Genomic DNA, 24,460 nt, shown 5'->3' with positions numbered 1-24,460 from the left:
TTGTTCTCTGTCCCTTTCCTACAAGCTCCTCATCCCTCTTTTGGTTTCTGACCACCTCCCAGGAATGTGCATGTATTTCTGAAAATTCATATAAAAGCTGGAAAACATCTTTCCCTCCTCAAAATGGCTCAACTGGGGCCTCCCCCTGTCCTTGCAGTCAGGGACCTCTCCCCCATGTAAAAAACTTTGCTTTTGGTAACACAATATCCTCTGCTGCTTGATTACTCTTTTCATCACCCTACCCAGATCCCTCTGCACCTTTCATTTTCATAGCCCCGACTAATTTTATCAACACTGACCTGTCAGCTCATTTTGTCTCCTGTATAAACCCAAAGACCAGCTTACATTCCTGTGGGATCAGCAGACAATCCTCCTTCTGAAAATACAGCATTTATTCCTACCCATTATTATTCTGCCTGCCAACAGGTTATTCATGCATGAAAACCTTGCACCACATTAGTTATTTAATTTACTCACAGAGAATAAGCTAGAAGATGAAGACTGCAAAGGTTAAGTGTGGTAACTTCAGAATTCTTTCTTTTGGGTATATGTCAGACAGGAAATGTTTACTCACCAATGAGCTTCTGGACTGAAGGGACTATGTGCCCATGTGTGGGGAATCACTGCTTCAACTCATCTTTTCACTGAAAGATTTACATAGATGCCTACTTATCTTCTATTCAGCTCTGACTGAAGTCACTACATTTGATTTCCTTAAGGATTTCTCTGTTAAATTGCTGCTGCAGCATCCATAAACATCTTAATATTTCAGAGCCACTAAGGAACTTCTCACAACAGCCTTGCAGCTTCAGGTGCATCCTACCTACCCCTCAGACATCTGGAAAGCAAGGCTGGTCAAATAGAAGTAGGTGTTCCTGACCTTTCCAGCCAGCAACAGAGAGAACCTGGTATGTTCCTGCAAGATTTCCCCTTACTTCAGGTGCAATTCTGAGGTCAGTGTTCAGGAAAAGTCCTCAGCCTTATCAGTCACTGTAAAAAAGCCAACCCTGCTGCCTCCTCTGCAGAACAACACATAGCCTAATCCCTGCCAGAGCAGCCTCCTGGGCCAGGAAACAGGTAAGAGGAAACAGCCTCAAGCTGTGCCAGGGGACATTTAGACTGGATATAACTGTAACAATTATGGCAAGATGGACTGGACTGGCATCACCACCAGTCTTTTATTAGATAACATTTCATGCCTTCTTTCAGTGTACTTGTTTCTGACAACTCCTTTTCTTACAGGCAGCTCCACACAGCTCTGACTCCTTCTCTCCCCTCTGCATGACTGGCTAAATCCAACCTGTCCCTTTCCTGGCCACCTTACCCTGACTGTCCCTCACACAGCATCTCCTTACCGTATCTGTCCCTTGCACCACCACACATCCCTTCTTCCTCACAGCACAGCCAACTCCATCCCAAACTGCAGCAGAGCCTTAGTATCAAGCCCCAACCCAAACTGCAACTTACTTTTTTATAACAGCCAAACTCATTGGGCAGGCTGTTTCCAGATGTTACAGATGTTTGCACTCCTCAGTAATCGGTACAGCTGATACAATAATTAATCAGGAGAGATTGCCTTCTGTACTATCCTGCATTATCCTTTTAACCTATCTTTCCACATATAAGAGAAAATTTCTTCATTGCAAGGGTAATCAGGCATTGGAACACAGGCTGCCCAGGGCATGGTGGAACCTCCATGCTGGAAGTATTAAGAAAATGTATGAATGTGGCACTTGGGGACACAGTTTAGTGGTGGCCTTGGCAGTGCTGTGGGAACAGCTGGACTTGATTACTTTAGAAGACTTTTCCAACCTTAATGATTCTGTGAAAGGTAACAGTGTGTGTGACCTGTCACCAGAGCCCCTGCTGAGGCTACACAGGCACAGTTTTCAAGTGCTTCCTTCAGGAAACTTTATAAAGTTATCCTGGCATGCCTCTTTCATAATATTTCATATACATATATACAAAAATATCTATCAGAGGCCACATAGAAATTCTGAGTTGAAAGAGACCTACAAAGAGTCTAACTGCTGATGTTTGTGGGGATTTTTGGGTTACTTTTTTTGTAATTTTAAATTTAACACCTGTTTTTAGGTGAAAACTACATTTATTTTCCTAAGCACACCTCCAGCACACACAATTTAGACAAGTAATTGCAAAGAACAGCCTGCTCAGGCCACAGGCAGCAAGTCCTGCTGAACAGAACAATCTCCAAGGAGTTGTCTCATAAGGATGTCTTAGTCCCTCTGAGCACAAGCAAAATGAAGTTTCAAAGTCCTGAACTCTCCTGGGCCTGAACAGAAAAGAAAAATCCCACCAGAAATATAATCCTTCTGTGCAACAGCAGGTCTCTGCTCGAATCCCACCAGAGACAGAGAACAATGATACACAGTGCAGGAGCTTCAACCCAGGGCCTTGTCCTGACTTGCAGCTGCCTCATGACAGGGTGACACAGCAATGACACAGGGAAGCCACGCAGGGAGCTGTCTGCTGGTGTCAGGGAGGACTCAGGAATGCAGGGAGCTGCACTCCAGCTTTTACAGATTAAAAACACTGAAGCCACTTGATATAAACTGCTGCCTGAGAGGAATTCACAGGGCTAACTCAAATTTCCTGAAAGCAATATAAAAAATATGAATGGACTTTGTCTCGGAAGACTTTAGCCAGATAAACAATTAAACTGAGCCCAGAGGAATGCACGAGCTCTTGTCCATTCTGCAGAGATGCCAGGACAAGCCCTGGGCTGAGAGCTCAGAAAGTGTGGGCAAGGGAAGCCAGTTCTGGAGAGAAAAAGGCAGTGTCCTTCACCAGGTACCAGCAGCCTCCCAGAAGAGCCTCAGGTCAGGCAGTGATTTACAAAACCCATTAATACAACTGAGACAGATTCTTTTCAACACACTAGCTCATATAGCTTCTAGCACCAGAATATGCTCCAGGAAACTCTGTGGCATGCACAGATCAGTGGAATTACAGCCCCAGGTCTGCATCCAATTTAAAATCCCTCACATAACTAGCACAACTGTGACTGAAAGGGCCCCCAAACGCTGCCCAGCTGCCACCCACACTGTTGATCCATGCTCTGGTCTAACCTTGCACACCAGCCTCCCACCAGATAAATTTTCCCAAATCCAAGTCTCTGTACTTAAAGAAATGATCATATTTTCAGCAGAGCTCAGCATTGCCACCTGCCTGAAGCCAGTGCAGACGTCTCTCTTGGCTCTCTGTGCCTCTCCCTACCTTCATCCTCTGTGTTTTGTTTCCTCTTTTTCCTGGATTTTGTGATCTTCTTGTTTTTCAGATCCACAAGCTCCTTGATGTGCTGGGCAACTGAAAATTCAGAAGAGGGTCTGGATTAATAATGCAGTATTATACTAAAGTACCAAAGTACAGAATTGCCATTAGATGTGGCAGCCAGCCTGACCCAGCATAAGAAGCTCTGCAAAGGAACTATTTTCTCAATATTTCAGAGTACACTTCCTTGCTGCCTGCATTTTGGGCAAAGCACAGCTGTAAGAATGGTTTTGTACAGAAGTGACAAGGGCTGACAATCTTTATAAAAGCCAAACTACTGCTGCACACCTGGCAGTTCAGTGAAGAAATCCCACATTAAGGCTACAATCATAAAACCAGAAGGCAAATATTGCCAGTGTAGCACTTGTCCCTTGGTCCAACTCTGCCACCATGCTCACAAGCAGGGGCAGAGGGATGCTGAGGCAGAACTCCTGTAGCCACCCTGGAGACCTGGGAGGAGCTTCAAACACAGCCTGAAGTTCCCAGTTAATACTCTCCAGGCTGGGACTTAGCTTTTTTCATTTCCTTTATCCCCCCCCCCCCCCCCCCCCCCCCCCCCTCCACTGCCAGGATTCTACAGCAATTTAAAATTGGGATAATAGCAAAATATAAGCTGGGCTGCTCCCCAAACTTCTGACAGACAGATAAATTGCATTTCTTCACACTAAAAGCCTGAGTTCTTTGGGATCCCCAAACAGCCAAGACCTGTTCTCAGTGTTTGCAATGGCTCTCTTAAAAAGTTAGATAATAATTCCGGTTTTTGCCAGCCCAAGGAACTTGGAAGTAATCAGAGAACCCAGAAAAGCTCTGCCTTTGACAGAGCTCATTTCAGTGCTGATGGGCGAGGTGAGCACAGTCTGGGGCTTTCTTTGCCAGACACAAGCTGATGGCAGCTTCATCCCACCAACGAAAGGTGAACTCGGACAACACACTGTGCTCTCACTGACAGAGCCTATAGCACTAGCTGGGGACTACCTGTACTTTTAAAACCAAGTCAACCCTGACTGTGTGGCACAACCCACCAAGATGCTGCTGCATGCAGAGGAAGTGCACGAGGAACTTACTCTTTTCATCACTGTCAAGGTGGCGATAAATGTAACCTTCCAGGTAAGACTGAAATTTGGGTGATGGGGAGAAAAAGGCCAGACTGATTGCCATCAGCTCCCAGCCCCAGGCCAAGCTTCGGTAGCTGGTGTTGTCTGTTGTCTGTCGGATCAGCTGGATGTAGAGCTCATCCCGCAGCCCTTGCGTGCTCCAGCACTTGGTGACCGTCAGCAGCGCCACGTGGTTGCGGTCCATGCGAGTGTGACGATCTCCCATGTAGCTCTGCACCAGTTTGAACATCTCACAAGCCTCTTTTTTGATGGTGCGGTTGCTGGTGATGAGCATTGGCTTTTTGATGGAGCCACCGTTCCAGGACAGCATGTTGGAGATGGAGATCCTGCGTCGGAAGATGCCCTGCGTGTGCATGTTCAGGTTTTTGGAAGCCCAATCTGCCATGCTGCTCTGAGAGATGGGCTTCCGTAGGGTGCTGTAGGGGAAATGGCATCCCACACAGCCACCACTCTGGCTGCTGCCCTCCTTCTTGGGCTCCAGCTCCGTGGTTTCAGGCTGCAAAGAAGAACAAACATGTTTAAAGCAGATTAGGTAACTTCCTACCCAGCTAGAAAAATTATCCACAGTGAGACAGGAAGCTGCCAGCAACTGCACATTGATGTGTCTGTATCAACATGACCTGGTGTAGAATTGGTGAATGACCCTTGTAGTTCTGCAAGAGCCTAACTGGCACAGCCACCCACTAATGCTGTCCCTAAGGGGAGTGCTGGGACATGGAGCAACAGGGCTGAGTGTCAGAGTTTACAGGGACAGGCAGGAGGTGAGCTGATTCCCAGAGCAGCAGATCTGTGGCTTCAAGCACACACGGAGGAACCAAATATCTTCACTCCTCACCCCTCAGTTCCTATGGAGCTCCAGGAGCCCAGAAGGAGGGTAGGACACTGGTCTACAGTTAACCCCAAAATACACATTAGTTCTTAGAAGTTTAGAGCAAGTCAGTGTTTCTTAGTATAGAGGAATTCCTGAATTCGTGACAGAGGCCTCTGCAGTCCAACCCTTTCCTATCCACACTCCACATATCCCTACATGCTGATGATGGGATTAGCACACATCACATTCCACCCCTCACTGCCAGCCTGGCAATAACTTCTGGTTTTTTACTTTGTTCTTTTTATCCCTTGAGTTACTCCTCTACCTCCTCACCCTCTCTGAATTCATTCAACACACTGACTAAACATCTCTGCCTGCAGTTCTCGGCTATCTCCACATCCTCGGTCTCCTTCAAACCAATTTACCTGCCTGGAGCTGGTTTTTCTCCTATCACCCTACTTGCTTCTTCAGTATGTTCCTTCTGAGGAATCATCTCCTCATACTATCATGAGTCCTCTCCTCTGCTCTCTCTGAGGTTTCTCTCTCACATCTCATTCATTCAATCCCCAGCTGTTATATTCATATTGACAGTACACCTCTGCTTAGCCTTTTCCAGAACTTCTGCCCACCTTCCTCCCATGCTGAGTTTCCCAATTTTCCTCTCTATCATGCAAGCCAAGCACAGGACATCACTGCTCACTCAAGACACTTGATGCTATTTTCAGGTAAGGCAGTGATTTTGCTGCCATATCTTCTGCAATTTCTTCCCCACCTTACTTGGCAATATTGAGTATTTCTGTGAATATTTTTTTATATTTACTGACTCTTTTTACCTTTACCACAACTCCACCTCCTTTAATCTTCTGCTTCTCTTTATTACCACATATGAATGATTTTTCTTCACCTTTGAGGACATTCACAGCCTATCCCCAACTCACCATCTCTTGTGCACAATCAAGTTTCAGCTCTCCCTGTCAATGCAAGAGGGTGTAACACAGCCAGAAGACTGGAAAGCAGTTTCCTACCTTGTCTAAAGAGGCTGTAAAATGCAATTGCTGAACTATTAATAGTAACACATAAGTCATGTAAACTTTATGTGTTTTTGTGTCTGAAAAGTGGGAAATGTGGGAACATGAGATCAGTTTTCCGAAAGGTTTCAGATGAAAGCAAGGCACTTATTGATCCACAATGGCAATAAAGAGAACACATACAGATAAATCTGATAGAGAAGAGAGGTTATCAGCCTGGCTTTCAAAGAAAAGTTACACCTCACAGGTTTGCTGGAGCAATCTGGAATAGTCAAGGAGCTTTCCCTAGTTTCTTCATGAAAAACTGTGTACCAGCAAACAGGAGAAAACCAGAAAAAAAATAAGAAGCCTCTATTCAGCATGGAGGATGGTTATCAGCTCTGCCTCAACAAATTGATGCAGAAACTCTGGTTGTTCAAAACAGGAGCAAAATAAGCAGAAGAGTGAGAAAAAAGTAAAAGGGCAAAAGCTTCAGGGGATGTAAAACTATCTACAAAGAAACTAAATCTGAACTAAAGTCAGGAAGCAGGAGGTTCCTTCAAATCCAAATAGGAAAAAGATGGCAAACTAAATCCTGCAGAAGTGTTAGACATAAAAACCACTCTCCTTTCGCAGGCACACTAAAGGGCTTTAAAATAGCTGTTTCCAACATGCCAGAGCCACCAATTTTCCAAATGTTGCTATTCCACGTTCAGGAATTGTGAGGGAGAAGAGCCTGAGCAGCTATTAGAAAAAGGAGAGAGAGAAAAAGAGGAATTACTGTCATGTAGCTATGCAAACTCTGATGCCTGTGTCCCATACCCACCAACTCAGACCATTCCAGTGAAGAGAGTACCTATGAGGGAAAGGGTTACCCACAAAGACATGAGCGACAGTAACATGATCAGGCAAGCACATTTACCCAAAGAACAGAACAGAGCTACCCACAGTGCTGAGGGCTGGCTAGACATGAGCCCCATCCCACAATTCTCCTTCTTCTCAAACCACTGGCCCAAAATACCTGCTTCACTTGCAAAGCTGTGAAGCTTTATGACCTGTTTGCTATTCTACAGGAACAGACGTTTCTTGCCTGCAGCACACTCCTGGAACTAAACCCCCTCCAGGAACAGGCTCTGCATGATGAGTCTAACAAGTCTAGCAAAGATAAAAACCACATTTAACATGGCACAGATGGGGAGGTACCTGTGAGGAATGCCGTGTAGTGCCTGATGAAGCCAAGCTTGTCTGACTGGTCAAGTTCTTTTCTAAAGAATCTATTTTCTCAAAAGTTCTCTTCTGCCTCATTGTGTCCTGTGGAGCAGCCACATTGCTAGGAAAGGCTTCTCTAATCTCCAGGTCCTGTCTGTACAGAGACCTGTTGCTGGCTGAGACATCATCTCTGGAGCTTCGGCTGATGCATTTTTTCAAGTGGTCAGACTGAAACCTGACCTTGCTGCTCTCTGCTGGGACACTGCTCTCCAGGCTCTCAGCATCCAGGCTGGCTTTGCTTCCCCTGCAAGCTGCTGACCTGCCCACCACAGCACGCATCTCAGCAATCACTTTGTCGTTCAGAGCTGTGAGCTCACTGCTGCTGCCCACAGAGCCAGGTCTTGCTTGACCTGTTCCTTGCCTCCTTCCTTTCCTTTTTCTTAAGCTTGGAGAAGGGCCAGTTGAATAACCAGAATCCTGATGGCTTATACTGGTTGGGTACTCCTGAGTCTGCAGGCTGTTTTGCCGACTATGGTGGAGTTCCATGTTCTTGAGGACATTGGCTTCCAAGATCCTCCAAGACTGCTTGAAGCTGTCCTTTGAAGCAAGTTGACCAGGCAGTTTAGTGGAGGTATCAGCAGAAGAGTGAGAGAGCTTGGCAGTTTGGTCAACGTTGACCATATGTTTTATGTATTCTCTGCCAGCTGGGCTGTACTCAGTGGAAGAGGGATTTCTTGCATGCTTCTTTGCACCTTGTTGTTGTTGCATACTGGGATGCTGCAGTAATTTGGTTGGTTGCAGCTGCTTTTTTAAGCTATTGCTTGGTGACCTTGGTGGAGACATCCCACTCACACAAATGCTTTCAGTGTCCATATCTACTGGTGGCTCATCATAAATTGGCAGCTCTAAAGATGGCTCATCATATATTGGTGCAGGAGAGGCATATGTGGGGGATGCAGGCTGAGGGGTTCCTGCCCGGCTCCTTGGAGGAGTTGGAGAAGTAGGACCATTCATCAGCACCAGGCAAAACCCACCACTCTCTGTCTTTTTGATCTGCATAGTCTGCTTTGTTTCTCCAGCAGGCATTTGCTTTGTGGCTCCAGGGCTCTGGGACATGGATCGAGGCTGAGCATATATAGCTGCTTTGGGAAGAGATTTTGGGCTGCTGGACTTTGGAGCACCCTGCAGCTGAAGAGAACTGTTTGAAAAGCTCTGCATCTGCCTCAAACTGTTCACTTTGACCAACATGGCTGCTTTTGTGCCTGGCAGAGGCTCCCAGTGGGTAGGAGTCTCCCTAAAAGAAGAAAGATACAAATACACACAATTATTTAAGAATTGTATTTACTGAAGTACCTTCTACGTCTACCCAAATACCAAATTGTTAATCTCAAAGTGCCTGAATATTCCTCAACCAGTTATTTCACCAAGTTATTTTTTCCTGGAGATCTCCCTTGTTGAAACAGAAAAACACTGTTTTTATTCACATAATAAATTTCTAAATCATGAAGGGCAGAACAACGGGATGTAATGATACTATAGTCTGTCTGGTGTCAGCAGCACTGATATGGTACACAACCTACACTTCTGGAGTCTCAGCAGATAGCATGGCACGCAGAACAACCAGCTGAAGACCAGCAAGCTATTCTGGAACATAAAACTCAAGTATTAAAAAGGAAAATAATCCCAACTACCTATCTACAGATTATCCAATTATGATGACAGTCCTTCCAGACCACGCTATTTTTTAAATTTAAGTTTCCGGATGTGCATTTATTTTGTAGAAAAACCTATGAGTTGTATAGGAGGTATATGGGGGTGGCCATCCTCCACTCCCAGCTTACATTCCCACACAACCTGCCAAGCCTCCAGCCAGTCTCGTCCCGATGCACTCGGATCTGGTTTCCTTGGCCACACCAGCTGGCCCAGCCCAGCTCTCATGGCTGTGAGATTCTCCTCTGCTGGGAGTATCCTCTGATCCGTGGTGGTACTGGGGATCCACCACAACCCAACCTGCCCACTGCAACGCCCCAACTCCAGGGTACATTCTACAGTGGAACAACAAGAACCCTGTCAGGCTGCTGCCATGGCAGTCTGTTGTCTGTGAGCTCCGAGGAAAAGGGAATGGAAAGGATATTAAACCAGCTGAGCTTCCAGGTTGTCCAAGGCACCACAGTCCCCAGGAAGGTCCACTTGGATTTCACCCTATATCGTGCCCTACCTCCATGTATTTGCTACCAGCCATCACCAGGTGATACCTGAGGGCATACTGCACAGGTTCCATCTGACACCGAGATGTTCCCATAACTAAAAACCTTTATAGCTATTTTGTTCTGTTTACACCTTGACTTGCTCTCCACTCCACATGGCTGACCTGTCCTCTATGGCCTCTATATGTGCTGGCAGACAAACTCACCTCTGCTGTGTGTCCAGAGCTGCCTCCCACCAAAGTTAGGCTCTCTTGTGCCTTCCCTGCCAATCCCCAAGGTATCTGGACACCCCAGACCTCTTGCTCTCTGCTCCTGCTCTCCAGAGCCCTTTCACTTGGCCAGGTGCCAGCCTCCTCCTTCAGCATGGCCTTGCTAGGGTATTCTGCCTGTCCTTCCCCCATGCTTATCCTGCCAGTGCATCTGCACACCTCCTGCTCTCCCCACACTGTAACCCAACAGGACACACCTGCCCCACATCACTGTGCATGTCTTATTTTACCTGGTGCTCTCCAGCCACCTTCCCCACATCCTCTGTCCCACATCTGTCTCACACCTGTTCCCAGTCACTGCCCTCCAAAAGGGGTGGTGTGCTCCTTCCCCCTCCACTGTGTAGTGTATTTTTGGCAAAACGTGCTCTGTGTTGGCAATGCACGGCTGTGAATCCACCCTGACATGATGGCACGGGAGTGGCACAGACGAGGCTGGCACTGCCCTGCCATGGGTGCAGTGCCTGACCTCTGGCCAGGGTCCAAAGGCCTGAGCACACTGATCACACTTGTCACACCTCTGCCTTTGCAGGGCTAGCTCCTTTCTCGCCACAGAGTCCATGTAGCTCTCTTGTGCAACTACTCAGGTGTGACCAAGTAGGTTGAGAAAGGGCTGTCTTCCTCTGTTTTGTACCTTGGAGCCCTCACTTGCTCTGGAACCTTCCAAGTATCTCCCCCTGAAGCACCAAGGATTTTATGTCAAGGGAGCTCCTGACAATACTTCAGGATAGTGATGCAACTGCCATGAGGAAGACCTGTCTTCCAGCCTCCACCTTCCTTCTCTTCACAGCACTGCAGCTCAGTGCTGACCTAAGCCCTACGCCAAGAGAAGGTTGGGAAACACTGACAAATTTGGGATCAGCCTCTCTCCATCTGCCCAAGCCACCATCAAGCACAGTTGCTGATCTCCCACTCCTGTTTGGCCCTCAGTAGCTTGTCCTCCACATGTTTCTTGCTGGAGCATGATGCCTAATGCAGGGGTCAAGCACAAGGATGTCAGGTGAGGATGCACACAGGGAACCACCAGTGGCAGCAGCAGGATGAGGGTGGCACTCATGAGGACACCCAGCTCCACAATCCACCAGGTATCCCTCCCTGGGGGACACAGGGCCTGCTCCTTGCATCAGTGCATCTCTCCTGTTCGTGGCCAAGCTCCAGTCTCAATCCCAAACCCTGCTGAAGACCTGACTCTTCCTTGAAGAGTGCCTGGACTAACAGGAAGAACAAGAACAGCAACACTTGGTAGGCTTCTAAATGAGGATTTCTGACACCCCCATGGCTGTACCAGTGGCTTGTTTATGGCACAGAAGAGAGACTGGCAGAGAGCAAGGAGGAAGAACCATCCACAGGCTCCTGACTCAGCAGGCAGGCCAAGTGTGTGACTGGGACATATCTTAGCTCAACCCTACAGCAACCATCACTGCATCTAGATCAGCACTATCCAGTTGTTGGGTTGCAGGGTAGCAGAGCATAGCCCAGAGCTGCAGATGTGTCCCACTGCCTTACAACACCTCCAGTTATGGCAGGGCTGGAAAATAACCTTGTGCTCTATGGAAAGGTGCTGGATGCTCACATCCCAAAAGCCACCTCCTGACATGCAGCACTGCAGGCCCAGCCAGCTGAGCACAGCTGAACCATCCACTCAGCCAAGGCCTGGCAGACCCACCTCAGTCAGGCACAGCATGGCCACACTTGTGCTCCCTGTGCAGCCTCATCTCACATACTGGTTCTGTCCGGCATCAGAAAATCAAAACCCCTGGAGCTGGGCCTGGAGCTCTGCCACCTCCTTGCTCAGCTCTGAGCCACAGGGAGGAGCCCCTCCCTGTCCACACTGGCACCACCTCCTGCCCCATCTGTCCCAATCCACACCCACAGAGCAGCACTGGGAACATTCCTGCTGTCCCTGCTCAGGTGTGGGCCTGGACATCTGCAGAGCAGCACCAACCTGCCCACCAGAGATGGGTTCCTTTTCCAGCACAGCATTGGAACTTTTAGGGCCCTGTGGGACTTCAACTGGCTACAAACTCTGCCCCCTGCCTCTGTGAGAAAGGGTATAGCCCAGATTTTACTCCTCAGATGAGTGATGAGGGATTTGATTTGAAAAAGAAAAGAGCATACTGTGCTCATACCCTCCTGCAGAGGCTCTCCAAAGCACAACAGCTCCTCACTGCCCAGAGTCCCTTCACCAGGGTGAAGGAAGCCATCCCCACCTCAGGCCTGCAGCACAGACTTGGCCACATGGGTGGGATACAGTGGAGAGGGGCAGGAGCCCTGCACTGGCACAGGGCTCTCTCTGCACCTACCCTGAGCCCAGCTGGCAGGACAGCAAGACAAGTTGGACAGACAGCCACAGCAAGGCAATAAGAAGTGGTTCTGCCACAAGCAGCAAGCCTCCCTGCAGCAGGATTTTGGCCCTTGCAGTCCATGGCCCAACATATTTTCTCCTTCAGGCCTAGGTCAAAGCACCCATTGGGACCTAGCCTGCTCCAGGGCACTTGAACCCCTGGAGACAGCAGGGCCCAGAACCAAGGGCACCCACTGACACACTGCTTTTTGAGGAAAAGCACAAACACAGACATGGGATTGCCACAGTTAGGCTGCCATGGACATTGGTGAGAGGCAAAGCACCTACATGCCCTGCAAGGGCCAGAGGAAACCAGGAAGCTGTGCCACTCTCATGTCACTGAGGGCCACCATGTTCCCCCACCAAGGAATGTGGTGAAGGGAAACTTCTAAATGTGTGCTGTACCCCACCTTGCCCATCAGCCTCATCATGGACACATCATGCCATTTCCAGCCTCCCTGGCTGCCAGAGATGAAAGAAGCACCATCACAGAAAAGACAAGGCTCTCTTGAAAAGGCCATTTCCACAGCCATGAATAACTCTTGGGGCCCTGTCTGGATACAACTTCCTTCAACTCCATCCCCAGGCTGCTGGAAAGACCAGTCAGAGGAGAACAGGGACCTCCTGACTTCCAGCATGAAGATTCAGTCTTGTCCTTCTGAATGGTGACAGCCATGATAAAAAACAAAGCCAGTGGTGGAGGAGTGTCCCAATGCAGCCCCTCAGCCAAGCTCCTCAGTCACCAGCAGCAGAGACCCTGATGAACCCCCTAGGACTGTTCCTGTGAGGAATGCTTTCAACTAGCTCCAATATAAAGGCCTCAACTTGGCACTTGATTTTCCCAGCCTGCACCCAGCTGCAGCAGGCCCAGCAAATCTAGCAGCTCTTCTCAGGCTCCAAATCTTCACTGTTTGTTCTTCTCCCTCCCGGAAGCCTGGAAAAAAGGCCCTGCACCTCAGCTCTGCCCTTTCTAGTAGCTGTTTTCCTGGTGCTGTGACAAAGGTGAGTGAACAAGGATGTTTGTATTCCAGCAGCACTGCTGCTCTGCCCCAGTTGCCACACTGGAGGCAGGGATACAACCTGCTCAAACCAAAAACTCTGCAGACTTGTGCAAAGAACATTGTGTTTGCATATCCTACCCCAAGGCCAACCGCACAAGAAGGAAACAAACCTGTATTAGGGATTCTGGTGGTCTTTCTTGCTTGATTATGAAAACTTAACAGTGGCATTACTTATGCTGTGCCTTGAGAGATATGAGCACATGACAAGACAAACCAGACTTGGAAGAGGCAGAGGTATTCTTACAGCCACTGTCTCATCACACATTCCCTCTCACTCCTCTTCCAGCATATTCCTGGCACTGTAAGACCAAGCCCCTGCTCTTTCCCAGTCAAGGATGCTGTGCCATGGGAAAGGTGGGTGAGGAGAGGACAGGCAGCACAGCCTGCTGCCCATGCAGAAAGGACCCTCTCCTTCCTCTTCTTGGGGATACAATGTTCCTAGGGAATGTGGTTTTCTTGTGGACTGTAGGATATCCTGTTACTGCAAAGGGTGCCTCAAAAACAGCACTATGAAACTCCCAGTGCTGACCCTAGGAGAAATAGGGGAAGAAGACTAAAGGGGCTGGTCTGTATGGACAGCAGATCCTGCTCACAGTGCCGACCTGCAGTGTGCTAAAATGCTGCAGACCACCACAGAGGCTCCCAGAAAGTCTGCCTTCTTCAGGCCTTGGCCCTCCACCAAGCCTTTCTCACCCATTACCTTGGAGTTCCAGCAAACCTCAGCATGGCTGCCATGGTTCAGAGTACACTTCCAAAATGCTGCATTCAGCCCCAGGCTGGTCTCACAGTCCCCAAAGGAACATGTCCATCCTTTGCAGAGCTTTCCAGTGTGTGAAAGGATAATTTGGCCATCATTTCCCCTGAAGAGTCCATCTTGCTTCCTAATAGGATTGCAAGAGCTCAGGAAGAGTCTGGAGTTGTGAGGCAAGTGCTGTTTGCTGTCCTTGTCCAGCAAGTGAGAAGCAGAGTCAGCACTGGGCTGGGCAGCCCCAAGAAGCACAGCTGAAAAACAAGGGAGCAGGACCATGGGCAGAGCAGCTTGTTCAGGAGGCTCCAGAGATGGTCAGTGGCAGCAGTGTCTTACCCTGCTACAAGAAGCTGCCATTTCCCTAGAGGGTTGACCCTCCTGTGCTGCCTGGGGAGGCCAAAGGCCAGTGTCTGGAGAAGGCTGCTCCAAGTCACTGCAAGAGTCAGTGGCACAGCAGCTGTGGGGCAGTGAGGTGGGGGGGGCATAGGCATGGGGACAGAGGGAACAGGCAGCAAGGTTTGGGGAGCTTCTCTGTTCTTCTCAAGGCTGCTGAGGGTTTGGCAGCACTGAACGTGGCAGGGGGCACAACAAATTCAGCAGTGATGATAGAAGGCACAAGAGAAGAAAGGTGGTAAAACCCAGTTTACTTAAAGAAAAAAGCCTAGACCACAAAGTATAACTAAAAAAAGAATGAAATCCCTTCCCCCAGATCTTTGTGGCATGGGCTTGCAGGAGGCCCCTCTTGGGGACTGTGCTGGTCTCTGCTGGCCTCTCCATCTATCACAGGATGACAAACATGAAGGAAAGAAAAAACACTTTTTTGTGCTCGATTAAGAGACAAAAACGAAACTGTCTTGGGCACAAGCAGCTATAAAGATGTCAAATGCTACCAATAGCATTCAATGTGTTCACCCTCTGTTGACACAGCTGCATCTCTCCTGAGCAGAGGAGGACATGCTGGAGGTTGTCTTTGGAGAACAACATGGACAACAGAGCTGAAAATTCATTGTGCTCATGCTGTTAGTACAAACATCCCAGCAACGGCATTAGATCCCACCTGAGAGCATTTGCTTCTGGCTCAGCTCTTTGCTCCCCATTTTACAAGCTAGAAAAAGACAAGAAATCTCTCCTTGGGTGTCAGGCTCAACTAGGGAAATCAAACTCTGCATTATAACCAGTTACACGACCCTGACTCACACAGCAGAGAGGACATATGATAGATGTGCAAGGAAACAGTGCCCAGTCTCATTCTTCCAAGAAAGCATATTTCACAGACAAATAGTCATCTTACTGGTATGACCCTTGTAATCTGAAAGAGCCTTGCATACCCAAGCAGCCTGTTAGCTCCCAAGCAAGCTGCCACTCATGCTTTTCTCAACACTTGCCCTTCAATTCACTGCAGGCTCAAGGTGTCCCAAGATTGCTGCAGAAATCTGAGCTAGGGATGGAACAAAGGAGGACTCTGTCCTACTTCTCCTCCTTGCAGGAAAATCAGCAGTGATGGTGATGCTGCCCTGGCAGGCAAGGAAAGGTATAGCAAGCCCCTGCCCATATTGCATCATCCCCCTTCCTTCTACAGGAGGGGAGCTCTGTGGGGTATTTCCTACTGAGAGGGCTGAAAAACTAAGGGATGGGTCAAAACTGGCATTGCTTTTCCCTCAAGGCACAGCAACTCTTGGTACAAAGGCAAAGGAGGCCATGTTTCCTCCTGAGAGACTGAGTCAGTGTCTTGGCTGCAGACAGGGCCAGGGCTCAGTGCTGCTGTTATTCTGTACCACACACATCATGGCTGGGGCTATGGTTCCAGGAGGGAAAGCCAGGCACCCCACCTGAAGCACAGCATTTTGCCTCTCTCCAGTGCAGGGACTGTTGGCACCAACCCCTGCGGGACTTGGTCCCTTTGCTCCCCTGCCAGTTCCCCTCCTGTTTTCTCAGCCACAGCTACAGAACGTGCTATTGGAAAGGACAGCAGTGAAAACACAAATTGATCTCAGTGCTGAACCAACAGCACTGGTGAGGAGGCTGCTGAAAGGGCACAGTCCAGCAGTGGGAGTGACCCCAACCCCACTGAGCCCAGAAATCAAACCCTGCCAAACCCAGCTGAACTGAGCTGAAAGGAACATATTTGAAAAGGAGGAGAACCTGCAGGGTTGACCTCTAGTGCAGCAGAGCAACAGAAATGATGGCACAGGCACCTGTGTGATCCTGCTCAGATGATCCAACTCTCAGGGTGTTTGTCACTGGTTTTTGCAGTTTTCTGGCTGGCAGAAACATTAGTCATAGAAGTTCTCCCACCATCATGCCTCTGTTTCTAGTGGCCACAAGGGCAGCACGTGAACGCCACCCCATTGCCTTTGTCCACACTGCCTTTTGCAGATGTGACTTACAAGGAGCATCTGCTGCCATCTTGGTTTTGTTCCCAATGATGAACAACTTTTTGTGGACTTCTCTTTTTTGTATGCTGTTGCTATTAACATTGCTGTTGTTATTGTGCATGCCTTATTCCACTGCTTTAATTCAATCCATAATCTCTGCTTTTGTCTCTCCCTTACGGGAAACATGAGGGGAAAAGGGAGTGGCTTATTTGGAGTTTAATTCCAGCTGCTGTTAAAACCAGCACAATCAGGAATACTTTGGACTCTGTGAAGCTCAGGATATCATACACCCTATCAGAGCTATTACACTCATTTCTCTGGAAACACGTCATATAATTTGGATGGTGCCTATCCTGGCTGCCCTGGAGTGCCAGGCTATAGATGGACAAGCAAGGAAAGTCACCTGTCTCATGTCAAATCTCATGTGCCTGTGGCTCACCTGTGGTCACTGGGGGTGACCTTAGTGAACTGGGAACTATTCAGGTACAGCTCAAGACATTTACTGGATTTCTCCTGGCAGGGGAGGGATTATTCTCTGGATGGATATGAAGCTCAGAGGGGCTGCTTCAGGGGCAGGAGGCATAGGTAGCATCATGAGCACCAGTAAAGTGCTGGGCTCCTTCTGATGCACTTTTTGCACATCAACAGTGTCTTGCAGCCATGAAGATCTGCACTGAATACAGGAGCATCTTGCAGGGAGCAGCAGACACGTGATAAGCCTCATTTCAGGGTGCATATACTTTCCAGAACTGGCATCCTATGTGGTTTTCATTAACTCGGCATTTTTTTTTTCTATCCTTGCCTGCACCCAGCACACAGAGAGGCAGCCTCGATCCAAAAACCAAGGTGCCAGCACTTGCTGCACTGCTCAGAACCAGGACAAGGCATCCCAGCATAGATGGCAGGACAGTCAGGTTCATCCAAGCACTCCTCTAGCCCTCAGGTCAGTTCTCAGTATGACCCAACTTTGCTTGCTGCACAGCCTCCCCAGCTGACAGTACTATATCCATCAGAGAAGGATGATGCCCAGAGAGAGCAGGAGGGAGGCAGAACAGCACCAGACAGTATTCCAGGTAGAGGGGCCAACCTGACAGAGACTGGGAAAGGGATACTACTGAAGCTGAAATCGTGGTTTCAATACAATAAAAGATCTCTGATTGCCATCAGACTAGTTTGAGTGTAAAAAAAAGAACTCTCTTAGTCAAACAAAAGAGCATCTTGTTATTGGTCTTTTATTTCAGGCTTGATGTGACCAAATAACTGTGCCCAGGGGCTCTGTTCCTGCAGCCCCACCTCCTGCCCTGGCTGAAGTCGCAAGACATCAGCAGCTGAGCAAGTGGGAAAGGAAGAAGCCAGACCAGATGGTCTCACTCTTACCCCACAGCAGCCTGACCCCTTCCACAGGAGCTATGCCATCCTAACAAACCCTGCTGCAAGTTTTTGAGAGAGTTCTGATCACTGCATGACACTCCTGCCTGTCCCCTCTACTTCTGTTTTAGCACCCAGAGTGAAGATTATCTTTTGATGTGTATTTTTATGGTGTCTTGCACAAAGATGGCCAGGCCCAAGCTGGGGACATTCAGTTAGTGATGAAAGCAGAGAGCTGTACCCTAAGAAGAGGAGGGTACAGGGCAGTGAATGGGACCTGGCAATACTTCTCCCCAGTGCTGCACACTCCTGGGGAAGCATGGCTCCCAATGTGCCTGACAAGGCCTGCTGGCAGCTAAATTCACCCATTAGATATAAACAGAGAAGGCTGAAGCTGTCCCCGTACCTGGCAGGATCTTTCCTCTTCTCCATGTCCTGCAGGGCGGCCATTTGGACTGGGGTGCTTCTGCCGCTGCTGCCGCTGCTGCCTCGGTGCTCCCGGCCACAGCAGCCGGCCTGGGAGCTGCCCTTCATGGCCTGGAGCTGTGCCAAGGGCACGATGTCACAGCCCTGGGGCCGGTGCCACACCGTCTGCCGCGTGATGGCATTGTAGTAGTAGAAGCGATTGTTGTTCTGGTCAAAGAGCTCCCACCACTGCTTCTGGTCTGACTGGCGCACCTTCAGGTTGGGAGGGGGCTCCCAGCTGCACTCCCCCGTGCTCAGGTTCACGTACATCCGCTCCTGGGAGCGCGGCTCGATGATCTCCACCCAGTCCGAGCTGCAGGGACACGAGAGCCACATTAGTCTGGGCCAGAGGCCCAAAGCAAACAGGTCATCTGAAGAGTCCTAGAGAGCTGCCGCCACTGGGCCAGGCAGCATGCTTGCAGATCAAAGCATTGCTTGGGGCTATTCAGCAATCTAATGATCTCAGGAGAAGCCAGGGCAAGGGTTTGAGATGGGGCTGAGACAAAAGAGCAGTTCTTTGGCATAGGGAAGGGGAGATCATCCCCATCAGCCTGGCCCTCACCCCCTACTCACCAGCCCAGGACTGAGCCACAGGACTGGGGAGCACTGTCTGCTGATGCTGGGATGCCTCACATCAAGGGCTGGCCCAGTCACAGGAGTGCCAGTGTCTGGAAGATGTGCAGGGGCTTGACTTTCAGAGCAGGAAGTATCTGCAGAGCAGGATTTGCTCCTTTTGAGAGCTGCACGTTCCACCTGGGGAGATCAAACCTGGCTCCCCACAGTGCGGGCAGACTGCTCCATGTGAGTGCCTGCCTGCAGGCCCCACATGCTGTGGGGCTGGAAGAGACTTCTGGGTCCCATGGACCCTGTTCAGAGCCCACACTTATCTGTCCAAAAGATACATGTGGGGAATGACTGGTGGACGAGACCATCCCCACTGCAGGCTCTTCCCCCTCCCCCTTCGCTGACGGGACACAGCCTTCAGCAGGGTGTAAGATGACCCAATAGACAGGCCTTGCTGCTGATCTACAACCCTTCTGCAGCCCTAAAGAACCCCTTGAGCACCAGGGTCCCTTACCAGCACCCATGCTGGCCCAGTCAGTGAGAGCAAGGCAGGCAGTGCTGCAGAACTGGTTTTCAGTTCAGCAGGCAGATCAGCACAGTGGTTTTGATGCAAAGGTGTTGGGCTGCACAGTGTCATACATGGCACATCAACTTTATCACTGACACACCAACCCTAAAGAGTTGGCCTGAGGAGCTCAGCAAAGCCAATGCCTCCCCAGTGCAGTAGTCCAAACCATTTTGGATAGTCCAGGTAGATGGAGGAAGGGAGTGCAAACCCAGCAAGGTTTCCCTCCAGAAAGGAGAGATGCTGCCTAAAGCGATCCTGAACCCAGCTGTACGGTCAGCATGATGAAAAAACTGCACCCCTCAGCTCCTGCTCCTAACCCCCCAAAGCCTGGCCTCCATCCCCATGCTAGTGGAGGCTGCAGGAACTAGGCCCTAGTTAACCAAAGCTACTTCTGTTATTAATAAAAGCTGTATGAAGAGGACAGATCCAAGGTGCCCCTTGAAACCTGTTCTTGGCCAGGGGCTGACTCTGACACAACCTCCAACTACCCTCCAGTGAGGATATGACAGCAGAAGCCATTCCCACAGCAGAAGCAGGAGAAGGGAGATCTCACTCACACCCTCAGCTGCCAGCCTGCAGGTCCTCAGAAAGGTCAGGAGTGATGGTGGCAGCACTGCAGTGCCTGAAATGGTAGCCCAGTCTCCTGAGCCCAGCCCTGCTGGCATGGTCATGGGAGAGGAGGCAGTTCCTGGCAGGGCAGTCCAGTCTTTGACTCTGCCCTGGCTCTCTGAGGAAGGTCAGCATGTCTCCGATCACCAGGCAAGTCTAAATGAGGGTTTAGTCACCCATTGCACCTCCCTGCTAGGAAAACCATGGCTTTGATGGATGATCAATGCTGAGCAGTCTGGCATGCACCCATAAAAACCAGGCCACTCCTCAATTCTCTGAGGATCCAAAATTTATAGGTACAATGTCAATTCAACACAAAATAAACATGAACTGTCTCTGAAAAGGTGCAATTTCCCTGCCACAATACTGAGCACAGACACTATGCAATGCTGACCTCCATGCATTCCCATGGAGGGCTATGGTCAGGCTACCACGGGCTGATTAGGAAAGCTAATCTAGGTGAAGACCATTTCTTTTGTGTCATAGGTCAGTTCTGAGGCAGATGTGCTCACTCACTCCAGACTACCACCACACCTGGAGGCACTGACCAACAAGGAGCTGGGAACAGAGCACACCAGCTTTGCCCATGGCACCAGTTCCTGCTGGTCTCCCAGCATCACCAGGCAAGGTGCTGCCAAGAGTGTGCCAGCAAACAGATCCCACTTAGCAAACCCTGTGCTGGAAAAACATCTGGTTTGTGGTTTGCTGGTTTTGGGTCAAAACAACATCAGTGCCTCTATTTGATCTAAGGTGCAACAAAACAGCCATACCAGCACCCCATGCTATGGCTCATGTTGGGAACTGCAGAACCAGTCCTGTTCTTCCCCTGCAGTTGCAATGTCAAACTGCAAGCAAGCACAAAAAATGAAATCACCAAGATCATCAAGGGCATCAGCAACTGCAGAGGAACTATCCACAAACAGGGTATAAAAGGGAAAACCAAGAGCAGCAGCAGAGCCCAGCAGTTCTGGGAGCAGAGCACAATAAGCATGTCTATGGAAAGAGCTACTACAAAGTGCAGGTAGGACATGGAGCTGGCATGGAGGATCCAAGGGACAGCTCAGAAGGGGGTACAAGGGGAACAGTGCCTGAGAGTACACTAACTCTTCACAAGGACAGGCAGACAAGAGGAAAAGGGTTAGAGAGAACTGAGAAGGACACTTAGAGCCCAGTGGCTCACTGGCAGCTTTGGGGCTTGGGGAGAAGCTGCCATTGGTGCAGGAATGTGGGGGAGCTTCACCCAAAGATGGGGGGCACCTGACACTCTTGGGAGGGAACAAGAGGAGGAGAGAATGTGTTGGAAGGGCTGAAAGAGGAAAGCAGCGCAAAAACACACTAGAGATGAGCCCAGGAGAAAGACCAAAGACAGCTCTGGAGGATTTGCCTGGCAAGGAAGAAAAAAAACACAAAACACCTTGCAAGACCCTGAATGATCAAGAGTCACTTGAGCCATCAGCCTTAATGTTCAAGAGCACACTGTGTTTGATCTGTTTGGCTAGAAAATGGGTTAGCACAGCTTTGGAATACCAATGGCTGCACCCCCACTGCTGCTCCTCCACAGAGAGGAGAGGTCAGCTATTTTCTGTTAAGTGCAAGCTATTGAAAATAAAATTCTTTTCATAGCACTTGGCCATAACCCAGTGTATGTTGCTAAGTACAGTTTTCCGTTTTAACAAGCTTACATTTATCTTTGTGTGCAAAGACACTTAAGTGGATGACTTGGGTGGGTGACCTCTTTGGTCCCCTTAATTTTAAGGGGCCGAGGATGACTGAGGTGGAGTTTAACCAGGTATAAAAATCTTCACAAAACACACTGAAATACTAAAAAGTTTGGTACAATCATACTCACCTAAAGAAAGAAGAGGAAAAGCAAGGAGCACATTCCTGGAGCAGGGCCAGCCCCAGGCTGCCACACAAACCTCAAACATAACATCAGGAACTCTGGAAAGATGTGATAAACCCAGGATTGCAGAGATAAGGCCATAACTTGGAAACACACAAAAAATTAATTCATATTTCACTTTACAAGGTTAAAGAAGTTTCCTGGGAATGGTTTAAATTTTCCCTGTCCTTTCAACTCCAAGGGCTAAGGGATGCAGCAGCCACAGAGCGTGCACCTCAGCACCTGCCCCCACCAGCAGGATCACCCCCGTGGTTTTGGTTCATCTCAGTTCCTGGGACTCAGTGGCCCCAAACAAGGCTTGTGTGCAGGCCCCATTTGCAGTCCCAGCCCAAACCCCTCTGTGCACAGGACAGGCAGCCAGGCATTGCAATGGCTCCAGGAACTAACACATTCACCTGAGCCTGCAAGGAAGAGGCATTTCAACAAAACCCCCACTCACTTCCAAAAGCAACCCACACTCCCAATGTGCATCTTCCTGTACTGTCAGAATCTCCAGGAGCTTCCTGTGTGTCCTGAGTAATACCTTCCAGACCTCATAGCTGGGAAACAGCACACTGCTCTCACTGCTCACTCCAGCAAGCAAAGCCCCCTGAATGTGAAGGCTTGTGCCTCGAGCATGCTGATGTTTTGGAGGAGTGGCAAGGCCATGGCAGGGGCCAGGCCCCCCCAGCAGAAGGGTGCTATGAACAGGATAGTGCACCAGGCATGAAAAAAGCAGGAGGAAGCATAGGGCTCCTAGTGCATAATCACATCTCAAACCTGGGACCAGTTTTGGTCCCATCTGAAGGTTTTCCCTCACTGATGGACAGCTGTTTTTTTATGAAGTGTTGTAGTAGTGCAGGTAAGGGCCAAGCTGCTCTGTCCTGCAGCCTCAAGGACACAGGGGATGGACATGTACAAACTTTGCTCCTTTAAAACCAGCTTGAGTTCCTCCTGGCTGCCACTCCTGCTTGGCAAAGCCTTGGAATAAAAAACAATAGCAGTAATTTTTAAGAAATGGTGTTTCATCCTGAAAGGGCATCTGCAAGCATCTCCTGATTAGATCTTTCTCACAAAGACAGCAAATACTTAGTAGGAGGTCTAGGAAGGAATTTTTTTTTTTTTTTTTTTTTAACTACAGAGAATTGAGCAGGACCAGAACTGGAAATGACCAGGCACAGGAGAAGTCACTTGCAGGAGGAGCTGAGGAATCCCAAGAAATCAAACAGCCACTCCCTCACAGGAGAGCTGGTTTTCCTGCCACCATCACCCAAGTGACAACACAGCCCAGCCAGCCAAGCACAGTCCTGGGACACCACAAGTTCTTTTCAAGGCTGTAAACAGGTAAGAACAATAGAGATGTTTTCTCAGCCAGGGCTGTCAGCTCAAGATCAGCTTGATGTGATCTCCAGCCCCACCTGTGGAAGCTGCTCATCACCAGCTTGAGGAGGCAAACAGCTACCAAAGTGAAGAGAGCACCAAGGATAGCCATGGGAATCAACTGCCCCAGGGAGCTTCACACCAGGCTGTCAACAAACCCCTCTGAGTGGCTACAAGGAGGCCTCTTGTGATTTGGTCTCCTATTTCACTTCCATCCTCTGTAATTTTTGGATTTCTGTGCTTTAAGCCAAGATCCCATCTCCTTTCACTCACTTTTCTCCTGCAGAGAGTTGGGGCAGGCCTAAGTCCTCCTTGGCCAAGCATGGCTCCACAGCAAGTGGGATTTTCCAAGACTGATGCCCCCAATGGAGGCCTGAAGCATACTCAAAGCCAGCCCAAGACAAAGCTGCCAGTTGCTGCCATCATCAGAGATCATCTAGCTGAGGATGTGCCAATGTCAAAACTAAATGCCTTGTTAACAGGTCCTCCTTGAGCAGGAGGAATTGAGTTTGGCCATCAGACACAGAGTGAAGTACAATTCCCAGAGACTGGCTATGGAGAGACACCAGCCAAAGGCAGGGAAGTGTGTGCACGGCTGCTTGCTCTGGCAAGCAACTGGGATGATGGGGATGGGCATCTAAAATTATCTGCCCCACAGAGATGAGTTCAAATCCTCTTTCATTTGCTGTTAACAGAGCACAGGACAAAGAATCCATAAAAAGGAGCAGAAGCAGTTGTAGAGAGAAGATGCCATATTCACCACCCTGAGTCCTCTGAAAGGAGGCCCCCAAAGAGACCATGGCAAACCAGCTCAGGAATGGGGAGTGGGTACCATCCCAGAGGCTCCACTGCTGCTGACATTGCTCCTCCTCTGTGGCTCCAGGCTCCTAGCTGACTGAAGAACAGCCTGGGCTGTGGTCAAGAAATCAAACATCACCATCAATATATTTTTAAGACAATCATGCTTGCCCCCTTCATCTTCTGTTCAACAGGCAAAGCCACCTCAGAAAAATTCATAGCACAGATGCTGAGGAACAAAGTGCAAACTCCAGGTGGCTCTGATTCACTTGGGTTTGCACATCAAAGCCAGGGCAAGGCTGCAAAACTCATCTCTACCCTGGAGCTGCAGGGGGCCTCCAGCTCTCCAGCATCAGCTCCTTGTGGTAATCCTCCTTCAGCTAAATCTGACA

General features: G+C 49.3%; 1 protein-coding gene across 2 annotated transcripts in view; it reads right to left on the bottom strand.

Annotated features, from left to right (window-relative positions):
- Positions 1-24,460, bottom strand: part of LOC306809613 (rho GTPase-activating protein 39-like) — a 56,240-nt gene that overhangs the window by 9,264 nt on the left and 22,516 nt on the right. The window contains exons 2-5 of one of the 2 annotated variants that reach the window (XM_079321282.1): positions 18,209-18,580; positions 7,428-8,727; positions 4,356-4,902; positions 3,238-3,327 (exon numbers count right to left, since the gene is read on the bottom strand). In XM_079321282.1, the coding sequence (XP_079177408.1) occupies positions 3,238-3,327; positions 4,356-4,902; positions 7,428-8,727; positions 18,209-18,580 (2,309 nt within the window). The remainder of the gene's footprint in view (positions 1-3,237; positions 3,328-4,355; positions 4,903-7,427; positions 8,728-18,208; positions 18,581-24,460) is intronic. The other variant, XM_079321283.1, reaches the window with a different exon arrangement.

Source organism: Erithacus rubecula, assembly GCF_903797595.1.
Source record: "Erithacus rubecula genome assembly, chromosome: 18".
Lineage (NCBI taxonomy): Eukaryota > Metazoa > Chordata > Aves > Passeriformes > Muscicapidae > Erithacus > Erithacus rubecula.
Note: the sequence above shows the minus strand (reverse complement) of the source record. Positions and strands in the feature narration are given on the sequence as shown.